General features: G+C 40.5%; 1 protein-coding gene across 3 annotated transcripts in view; it reads right to left on the minus strand.

Annotated features, from left to right (window-relative positions):
* The window catches only part of EIF2B3 (eukaryotic translation initiation factor 2B subunit gamma), a 107552-nt gene extending 97323 nt beyond the window's left edge, over nt 1–10229 (minus strand). For 2 of the 3 annotated variants that reach the window (XM_075997729.1, XM_075997727.1), the window contains exons 1-3: nt 10152–10229; nt 6741–6897; nt 2475–2620 (exon numbers count right to left, since the gene is read on the minus strand). In XM_075997729.1, the coding sequence (XP_075853844.1) occupies nt 2475–2620; nt 6741–6888 (294 nt within the window). In that variant the 5' untranslated portion in view covers nt 6889–6897; nt 10152–10229. Of the gene's footprint in view, nt 1–2474; nt 2621–6740; nt 6898–10099 lie in introns of all 3 variants that reach the window. The other variant, XM_075997728.1, reaches the window with a different exon arrangement.
* Between the last annotated feature and the right edge of the window lie 1224 nt (nt 10230–11453).

Consider the following 11453-nt stretch of genomic DNA (forward strand, 5'->3'; position numbering starts at 1 on the left):
ATAAAGACAAACAACCCAATTAAATAATAGGCAAATACATTGAACAGATGCTTCATCAAGATATACAAATGGCCAAATAAATACATGAAAAGGTGGTCAACATCATACCACCAGGGAAATATAATTTAAAACCACAATGAGATACCACTATATACACAGCTACTTAGAATGCTTAAAATTAAAAAGACTGACAATTACCAAGTGTTGATGAAGATGTGAAGCAAATAAAACTCATATATTGTTTTTTGCTTTGTTTTTTTTTTTTTCCCTTCTTATTTGCTGGAACATATATTGTTGATTGAAGTGTAAAATGGTACAACTCCTTTGGAAAGCTGTTTGGTAGTTCCTAATAAAGTTAACCCTACAACCTAGAATACTTTCACAAAAAGACTTGCAAAACAATGTTCACAACAGCTTTGTTCATAATAGCCAAGAACTAGAAAGAACCCAAATAAATGTCAAGAGGAGAAGGGATAAATAGTAGTATACTCATTTAATGGACTACTTACATAGCAATAAAAAGGAACAAATCAGCTATACCTCTAATAATGTGAATAAATCTAAAAAATATTATGTTGAACAAAAGAAGCCAAACAAAACTGTATGATTCCATTCATATGAAGTTCATAAACAAGTAAAATTAATATATAGTGATAGAAACAGAACACCAATTGATTTTGTAGGTGGGAAACTAACTAGAAAGAAGCACAAAGGAACTTTCAGGAGTAATGAAACTCTTTTAGATTTGGATAATGGTAACCTGGGTGTGTGTTTAGTACCTGTGCATTTTACCGTGTATAAATTATTACCTAATAAAAGGCAGGAGAAGGCCATATATAGATCTACATTAACTTTTTGTTCTTTAGTGCAAAGGGAGGTTGAAAAATATTAATACATCTATTTGTAGACACCAGAAATAGGAAAAAGTTTGTTGCCCAATTCAAACGATATGGCAACATTACAAAGACTGAATTTTTTCCAAAAAACATCAATTGTAAGACAATCTACAGTAGATCTTTCTCAGCTTAAGGGCTATAAGCCACTGGGGAGACCATGATCTCATATCCATATGCTCTTTTTTTTTTTTTTTGAGACAGAGTCTCACTCTTGCCTAGGCTAGAGTGCTGTGGTGTCAGCCTAGCTTACAGCAACCTCAAACTCCTGGGCTCAGGCGCTCCTCCTGCTTCAGCCTCCCCAGTAGCTGGGACTACAGACATACACCACCATGTCCGGCTAATTTTTTCTATATATTTTTAGTTGGCCAATTAATTTCTTTCCATTTTTAGTAGAGACGAGGTCTCACTCTTGCTCAGGCTGGTTTTGAACTCCTGACCTCGAGCGATCCTCCTGCCTCGGCCTCCCAGAGTGCTAGGATTACAGGTGTGAGCCAACACGCCCATATGCTCTTGTTAGCTTCATAATCAAAGCAGACTAAAACTTCAAATATTATCACATGGTGGAGGGTCTGTGGAATTTTTGAAAGTTCCTTTGTGCTTCTTTCCAGTCAATCTCCTATGTGCATAGTCAACTGTTTCTCTGATTTTTTTTTCTTTTCTTTCTTTCTTTTCTTTTCTCTCTTTTCTTCCTCTCTCTCTCTTTCTTTCTTGTTGAGACAGGGTCTTGCTCTGTTGCCTGGGCTACACTACAGTGGCATCATCATAGCCCATTGCAAGCAAACTCCAGGGCTCAGGCAACCTTCATGCCTCAGGCTTCCAAGTAGTTGGGACTATAGGCGTGCACCACCATGCTCAGCTAATTTTTCTATTTTTTTTTTGTAGAGACGTGGTCTTGCTATGCTGCTCAGGCTGGTCTCAAACTCCTGGCCTCAAGTAATCCTTCCCTCTCAGCCTCTCAAAGTGCTAGGATTACAGGCATGAGCCATCGTACTTTGACTGTTCTTTTTTTTTTTATTACCTCATATTATGGGGGTACAAATATTGTTAGGGTTACATATCCTGCCCATGCCCCCCCTCTCCCATTGCCTGCTCTTCTGATTTCTATTACCATATGTTCATTTTGTATGTTCATCAACTTCATAAAATGGAATCATTTGAAGTACATTTGAAACATATCTTTTTTTATAAAGATATATTACTACTCAAAAATATTGGAAACTAGTGACTGTGACAAATGAATGGCTACATCTTCACTGGTAACCAAACCAAAGAGTAGTTGAAGAGTACAATGGCAACAAAGTATATGATGTAATATATTTAAAAAAGAGACAAAGTGAGGTGGCTCATGCCTGTAATACCAGCACTTTTGGAGGCAAAGGCAGGAGAATTGCCTAAGCCCAAGAATTTGAGCCTGCATTGAACTGTAATTGGGCCACTGCACTTCAGCCTGAGCAAGAGAGCAAGACTCAACCTCTAAAGTAAATAAATAAATAATTTCAAAAATTAAACTGTAATGCACTGGGAAAACATAAGATATTATCTTTAATAAATAGTAAGAGTCAAGAAATAGTTTTTCACCTTAAGTTTTGGATATATGTGGCGCAGAGAATCTGCAGTTCCCGTCTCAGCGTCATCAGGAAGACACACAATATCTGCCTTCATTTTCATCTTGAATTCTGCACATAGAGCCTTTTGGACATCCCTGGTTGTAACCACAATGACTTCTACAGCACAAAAGAAAAAGAGAAGGAAAAATGCAAAAGCTCATTAATTTAGAAACGGTTTCACTATTTAAATTAGATTTGGTCTATTTCTAAATATAGTAATAACTACTAATATTATTGAGCCTTTTCATTATTGAGATTAAAACAATCTCATTTTACAAATGAAGAACCTTGGACTAAAAGACATTAAGTGATTTTGTTCAGGATGACAGAATTTAAAAGCAACAGAACCAAGATAAAACTCAGGTCTGTATGATTAGTGCCCACACTTCAACTAGTATGTTATATGCCACTTCTTAATGTAAAAATTTCAAAAGTTCATTAAAACATACAAATGAGATCACATTTTAAATCTTTATTCAGTACAAAGATAGAGCTATCACCACTTCCTACCGGCAGCCATTAGTACTTCACCAAGGATCACAGTGAACCCTAATAAGAAGCAGTTTTCACGTAACAGATGTCTTCACCTTATCCATGTAGCTATCAACCACTGACAGAAAACTTAGGGTTTTGTCATGGCTCTGTTGAGATAATGTAATCCACTACAATGTAACATGTGTTGCTAACGTCTGAAGATCTGATTTTAGCATCTCTCCAATAATTTCCACTTGTTCCATGATAGTGCTCCAGGTCACAATTACCACTCCGTTTCATTGTAATCATTCTTTTCTCTTCTATTTTCTTTCCCTCTCTTTTATCATCCCCTTTCTCTCTCTCTCTGTCTCCTTCAAATCATTTAACTTTCTTTCCTTCCTTCTCTCTTCTTTTTTCCTCTTCCCACCCTGCTTTCTTTTATTAATAGTAACTAACTCACTCATTCACCCAAAAAATATATTTAAGCACTCTGGGAGGCCGAGGTGGGCAGATCATTTGAGCTCAGGAGTTTGACACCAGTATGAGCAAGAGCGAGATCCCGTCTCTTCCAAAAATAGAAAAAATTAGCCAGGCATGGTGGCACATGCCTGTAGTTCCAGCTACTTGGGAGGCTGAGGCAGAAGGATTGCTTGAGCCAGGAGTTTGAGGTTGTTGTGAGCTAGGCTGACACGGCACTCTAGCCTGGGCAACAGAGTGAGATTCTGTTTCAAAAAAAAAAAAAAAAAAAAAAAAAAAAAATATATATATATATATATATATATATTTAATATATAAAGGACAAATAAACACTGAGAATTCAGAAATGAATTCAACATAGTTCCTATCTTCAAGAAACTTAACATGGAGAAATTAAACATGGAAACAATTAGCTAAGGAAGACTTCATGCAAGAAATGGCCTTTGAGGTAAACAATGATGAATTCAAGTCAACAAAAATTTCTTTAGTACATAATGTATATAAAATGATGATATTACAAAGATGAATTAGACACAGTACCTAGAGATCAAAAAGTCTTCCATGCCACTAACTGGAGTATAAAACAGCCCTTGAAAGGTGCTGAGATTTAAAAAAAAATGTAATGGAAGAATAGAGGATAGAGCAATTGATTAATACTGTTTGGGGCCAGGCGTGGTGGCTCATGCCTGTAATCCTAGCACTTTGGGAGGCCGAGGCGGGAGGATCGCTCAAGGTCAGGAGTTCGAAACCAGCCTGAGCAAGAGCGAGACCCTATCTCTACTAGAAAGAAATTAATTGGCTAACTAGAAATATATATAGAAAAAAATTAGCCAGGCATGGCGGTGCATGCCTGTCTCCCAACTACTCAGGAGGCTGAGGCAGGAGGATAGCTTGAGCCCAGGAGTTTGAGGTTGCTATGAGCTAGGCTGATGCCACGGCACTCTAGCCCAGGCAACAGAGTGAAACTTTATCTCAAAAAAAAAAAAAAATAGTGTTTGGGATTTTGAAGAGAAGGTGACATTTCCATAGACAGGTAAGAATATTTTAGGTAGAGTGGATAGAGTGAAGGGAGTAACAGCAAATATGGAACAATAAGTCCATATTGGATCAAGATTTCTGTGTGTGGGCAGGGCGCAGTGGCTCATGTCTGTAATCCTAGCACTCTGGGAGTCCAAGGCAGGAGGATTGCTTGAGGATGGGAGTTCAAGACCAGTCTGGGCAACATAGTGAGACCTCATTTCCACAAAAAATTTAAAAAGTAGCCAGTTGTGGTGGAGCACATCTGTGCTCCTAGCTACTTGGGAGGTTGACCACGTGTGCCCAGGAGTTCAAGGTTACAGTGAGCCATTATCAAGCCACTGCACTCCAGCCTAGGCAACAGAATGAATAAATAAATAAATGAACAAATAAACAAATCAACCAACCAACCAACCACAAAAGTCACTCCCACATGTGAACTAAAGATATAAGTAGCCTGGGCACGGTGGCTCACACCTGTAATCCTAGCATTTTTAGAGGCCTAGGCTGGTGGATCGTTTGAGCTCAGGAGTTCAAGACCAGCCTTAGCAAGAGCGAGATCCTATCTATACTAAAAATATAAAGAAAATTAACTGGACAACTAAAAAATATATAGAAAAAATTAGCTGGGCATGGTGGTGCATGCCTCTAGTCCCAGTTACCTGGGAGGCTAAGGCAGAAGGATTGCTTGAGCCCAGGAGTTTGAGGTTGCCATGAGTTAGGCTGACGCCATGGCATTTTAGCCCAGCAGGCAACAGAGTGAGACTCTGTCTCAAAAAAAAAAAAGATGTAAGTAAAAAGCAAAAAAAAAAAAGTTACATATGACAAATCTATAAAGCATTATTAAAGGAAAGTAGGATATTAAGGTGAGTTACAATCTCCTTCATCTGTGAAATAGAGCTCTAAAAAGAAAATTTCTAAAACATATTTCTGGAGGGCCTGGTGGTACATGCCTATAATCCTAGCGCTTTCGGAGGCCGAGGTGGGAGGACTGCTTGAGGCCAGGAGTTCAAAACCAGTCTGGGCAATAGCAAGACCCCTTCTCTACAAAAAATTTAAAACTCAGCTGGACAGAGTGGCATGTGCCTGTAATCCTAGTGAGGCTGGGGCAGGAGGATAACTTGAGCCCAGGAATTGGAGGTTGCAGTGATCTATGATGATGCCACTTCACTCCAGCCTAGGCAACAGAGCGAGAGAGATCCTTTCTCAAAAATAAATAAATAGGCCGGGCGCTGTGGCTCACGCCTGTAATCCTAGCTCTTGGGAGGCCGAGGCGGGCGGATTGCTCAAGGTCAGGAGTTCAAAACCAGCCTGAGCAAGAGCGAGACCCCGTCTCTACTATAAATAGAAAGAAATTAATTGGCCAACTGATATATATACATAAAAAATTAGCCGGGCATGGTGGCGCATGCCTGTAGTCCCAGCTACTCGGGAGGCTGAGGCAGGAGGATCCCTTGAGCCCAGGAGTTTGAGGTTGCTGTGAGCTAGGCTGATGCCACGGCACTCACTCTAGCCTGGACAACAAAGCGAGACTCTGTCTCAAAAAAAATAAATAAATAAATAAAAATAAATAAATAAATAAATAGAACACATCTCTTAACACCAATGTCATATAGACGACTGCACAGAAATATTTATAGTGCTTGCTCAAGAAGGTAATTCTGACAGTGGAATGAACACACTGGATTACAAGACTGGGCCTCAGGATTTGGTACTCTGATTTGTTATATTTAACTATAGGTTACCTCAAATTCAATGTGACCAAAGCGGAACTCTGTATTTTCAAGCCTGTTCTTTGTCTCCTATTTATTCTTTTTCCTAGTTAATGACATCACCAACTACCTAGTCACCCAAGCAAAAAGTAGAGAGAATCACTAGACTTTTAAGGTTCTGGAAGTCAGGGCTTGAGCTGTTTTTTAAATTCTGTACACCCATGCTTAATATATTACCCAGTACATAACAGATTCTCAGCAAGTACTGACTATGAAGGACTTAATTTCCCAGTCTGTGCTTTCTGATATCCTTACAGGGTTTATATTGGATCATTGTGGAGATTAGCTCTATCACATCATTTAGTGCTATCCTCTCGACCTTTTCCCACAGCAATAGAATAATACTCCTATGTTCCTAATTTTAAAAGACCAGTCTTCAGCCAACTGTGAGTCCTAGTCTTTTCTCATTCATCCTCTCTTATCCTCATAATGCTGACCAATCATTGGGATCAAACAGCCTAAAAGTTTTATGAGTGCATCTCATTGTCATAGCTCACCTTCAAATCCAACACGCTCAAGCAGGTTCAATGGGTACCAAATTAAAGGTTTGTTCCCAACTGGAAGCAGAGGTTTGGGAATGCTGGAAGTCAGGTCTGTCATCCGAGATCCCCCACCAACTGCCATCACTACTGCTTGAAATTCCATTTTTACAAACTGCAAACACAGAAAAAGCTATTAACAGGAAAAAAAAGCAACAAAAATCGAAGCACACACAGCACTAACCCTATTTTTATTTAGGTTACTGATACCTACTAACGTCAAATGTATAACTTCCAACTCTAGTATCCAGAGTAAGAAAAGCTCTTAGTTTCAGATAAACATGATCTATAAAATACACTCAGCTCCCTCCTTGGTAAAAGTGGGGAGATAAGAATGAAAAAAAATCTGGCCCTTCAGTTGTTCACAATTAAGTGGAAAAGACAAATTGAGTAAATTACAATACATATCATTAGTGCCATGGCAAGAATATAGCCAAGATGTAATGGGCATACAATGAAGTGGACACCTAGTCTTCACAGAAAACACATGGAAGGTTTTACAGGAAGGTAATGCTTGAGCTGACTCTGAAGAAGCAAGAGTTTACCATTTGGGTTTCTGATATGTGATTTTTTTATTCTTTGAAAACACTAAAAGACTTCTGACTAGAATTAACAGCAGAAACACAAGCATGTTAGGCTTCTGAAAAGTATAAAATGACTTAAATTCCTCCAATAATGCAACCATCTGCTCCAGTCTTCTCATTACCCCCAATTATGAAAGATATCACTATAAACACAAATGTAGGCTTGTATCTGAACCTAGATTTACAGAACCCAATTATACAAATAAACCAAATTATTAATTCCTTTTTTCAAATTCAAGGTAATGAACAATCCTATTTGACATTAAAAAGAATCTCTTTACAGCAGCTACTATAGAACACAGCACAATAAAAGGTTATAAATCCTTATTTAAACTGAAAGTATTCTTCTTTGACTTACAACAAATGATGTTATTTTTAAAATAAAAGAGTAAAATGCAATGTTCAGAAAAAATAATCTATTCAATACCAAACAGTCAAATAATGTTGCAACTTTACCATAATTATAACCAGTCCTGGGCCCCACACATCAATATCTAAATTATAACACTTAGTGCCCAATATACCCAAGGCACAAAGTGAAGGCCCCTGCACAACATTCACAACTTAAAGATTTGGTGATTTTGATTTTGGCAAGCATTGCCTCAAATTGGAATTTAACTTCAATTTGGCTCTATATAACTCTCACCACATCTGATGTTGTTATGGAAAGAGCACTGGACCCTTAAGAGTTGACTTTTAAAAAAGAGTTGAAAGACTTGAGTTTGAGTTCTCTTCTGGTTCTGCCATTTATAGGTGGCATGACCAGGGGCCTGATATTAAAAAAATCTCAATGTCCTCGGTTTCTAGAAGGAAGTTTGGTGGTTAAGTTTACAAACCCTAGAGCCAGTCTGCCTGGGTTTGAATTCTAGCTGTGTGAACTAGGGCAAACTACATAACTACATAACTTTTCTGTGCCTTGGTTTTTTTTTTTCATTTTGTAAGATGGGGATAATCATAGTTTCTACTTCACAAAGTTGTAGTTAAGGTTAAACTAGTTATTCTATGTAAAGCCTGCAATATAATGTCCATCCCATGAGAGGCATTATATACAAGTATTTGATATCATTAGCAGAACTAGATCACAGAAAGCCTTCTTGCTGGGCGCAGTGGCTCACACCTGTAATCCTAATACTCTGGGAGGCCGAGGCGGGTGGATCATTTGAGCTCAGGAGTTCAAGACAAGCCTGAGCAAGAGCAAGACTCCCACTCTACTAAAAATAGAAAGAAAATTAACTGGACAACTAAAGAATATGTAGAAAAAATTAGCTAGGCATGGCAGCTCATGCCTGTAGTCCCAGCTACTCGGGAGGCTGAGGCAGGAGGATTGCTTGAGCCCAGGAGTTTGAGGTTGCTGTGAGCTAGGCTGATGCCATGGCATTCTAGCCCAGTGGGCAACAGAGTGAGACTGTCTCAAAAAAAAAAAAAAAAAAAGAAAGAAAGAAAAGAAAAGAAAAGAAAACCTTCTGTGATAACTGAACCATGCTGTTTCATAATTCTGGTCTCTGTACCGCTACTCTTGCTTTTTAAGTTGCCTTTTCCTGGTGTCTAGAAATCCATCTATTACACTTTAAAGACTCAGCTCAAGAATCAAAGCCATTCCTAAGCCTTCCTACCCTCTAGAAGTTACTCCTTTTCCCTAGGTCCTTCCACTCTACTATGTACATATTATCTCAGTCTTTACAAGCTTCATTGCACTTTTGTGTTTAAATGTCTATTTAAGAGTGGCATTAATGTCTCTTAAATATGTATGTAAGATTCTATTTAAGAATGAGTTCCTTATGATCCACATTTGAAATTATAAAAAAAAAAAAGAATGAGTTCCTTACAACTATTATGTACCCATAATTAAAAAAAAAAGAATGAGTTTCTTGAGAGACTGTGTTCATCACCACTGTGTCACCAGTAAGATGCCAGGCATTCAGTCAGTGTTTATGGAATGAGGATCTGTGAACCTCAAAACAACCCTGTGTAAGTGTCAAACTCAAAAACACGTGCACGAGGGCATCAGAACCCAGCTCACTAGGATCTGAGGTTCCTGCTCTCAAGGAAGCTCTGGGTGAAGAAAGGAGACTTAGGAAGCAAGAATAGTTATCACGAACATAACTAATCATGATAGTAGGCAGATAGTCAAATGTTCAATGTCACTGTCACGACTATGGGTGATGGGAATTAAGGCGCTAGCCTCCAAATCTTTAGAGGTGTTAATGGCATCTCAGACATGTCTCCATCATAGCATTCTTGCCTCTTCCATCAGTAAATAGCTTTAAAAAAAATAAAATCTGTATCACAATTGGTCTGTCATCCCATTATGTGCTGCCTGAGGACAGGGACCTTACTGTATAAAATACAAGGGACCTTGTACTTCATTGTCCTGCACCCAAACAACTAAAGGTGGGCTCAATAAGCGAATGAAGGGCTGGAGTGGAAAGAGTTTAGACAATGCTAAAAGCGTCTGGTCCTGGCGCTGGTGCTCACTTGTGACTTCGAACATAACCCACCCTCCCCGAATCTCAATTTCCCCATCTGTTGCACAAGGTGGTTGGCTCGGTTTCTCACCAACCTCCCTTCTAGTTTGGACACCTGGCTACACACTGCTGGGTCGAGCACGGACTACAGCTGGCGACTTTCAGGGCTCCGCACCCCCGCCTACCCACTCGAGTCTACCTTGGCCCGGCTCGGCAAGCCCGCCTCCCTCAGAAACTGGGGGCTCCGGGCACCCATCGGGCTGCTCACCCGGGTCAGCCAGCTCGTGCGTGGCCTGGCGGGTCAGAAGCCGCAGCTTTACCTCAGGTCCCAGCACGCTGAACCGCTCCCAGCGATCCCCACGCCGCTCTGACTGACAGCCCAACAGCGCAGGCGCGCGATGGCTGAGCAGCTCGATGGGACGCAAGGAACAGACCTACAGAGTAGGGACGAGCGCCGAGCGATAGATGACAGTGCGTGAGCGCGCGCTGCGAAAAGGAGGGGGCATAGGGCAGCTGAGGAGCGTTCCTGATTCTCGTGTGGCGTTCTAAGGTGTAGGACCTCGCCGTCTGGGTACCTTCGTCCATTCACACATTACCAACGCCTATTGAGTGTCCCTCCCAGTGCAGGATGCTAGGAACCCAGATGGAACAAGTCTGTTTCCTCAGGGAGTTCCCATTCTAGGACCTGGTATGACAACCGCTGTGAAAGAGAGCTCATTGGGAGCACAATTTTTGGCTAGTCAGTGAATAAAATCACAGAATGCCGTTGCAGGCCAGGGATTGCCAGGGCTTCCTATGTGAGAAACGTCTAAGATGGCAACTCAAGTCAGCTTCAGCCATCAAAACAGTAGGAGGGGCCAGGCGTGGTGGCTCACGCCTGTAATCCTAGCACTCTGGGAGGCCAAAGCGGGCGGATTGCTTGAGGTCAGGAGTTCAAAACCAGCGAGACCCGGTCTCTACTGTAAATAGAAAGAAGTTAATTGGCCAACTAATATATATAGAAAAAATTAGCCGGGCATGGTGGCGCATGCCTGTAGTCCCAGCTACTCGGGAGGTTGAGGCAGCAGGATTCCTTGAGCCCAGGAGTTTGAGGTTGCTGTGAGCTAGGCTGACGCCATGGCACTCACTCTAGCCTGGGCAACAAAGCAAGACTCTGTCTCAAGAAAAAAAAAAAAAAAAAAAAAACAGTAGGAGGCCAGTGCGGCTGAAGGGAAGTAGCCAGGGGAAGAGTGAATGGTGCCAGAAGAAGTCAGAGGGGCAATGGGAAAAGAGTGGAGAATTCAGAACTTATGGGGCATGTAGGCTGTTATGAGGACCTTCCGTTATGCTGTGAGATAGAAGCTACCAGAGATTGTTGAGCAGAGGGACGTGATATGACAGGGTTTTAAAGGCTCACTCTGGTTGTTGTGTATAATAGAAGGCAGGGAGGGAAGCACTTAAGCACAACTCCATGAGAGATCCCAAACATGTGAATGTAGACAACTCTCACAATAGCGAGAGATGATAATAAAATAATTGTTTTAAGCACTAAGTTTTGGTGTAGTTTGTTAAGCTGCAGTTGATAACAGGAACAATGGCCATTCTCTCCTTCGCATGCATTCTGCAATTTCCTAATCTTTTGA

The sequence above is a fragment of the Microcebus murinus genome, chromosome 2 (assembly GCF_040939455.1).
Source record: "Microcebus murinus isolate Inina chromosome 2, M.murinus_Inina_mat1.0, whole genome shotgun sequence".
Taxonomy (NCBI): Eukaryota; Metazoa; Chordata; class Mammalia; order Primates; family Cheirogaleidae; genus Microcebus; species Microcebus murinus.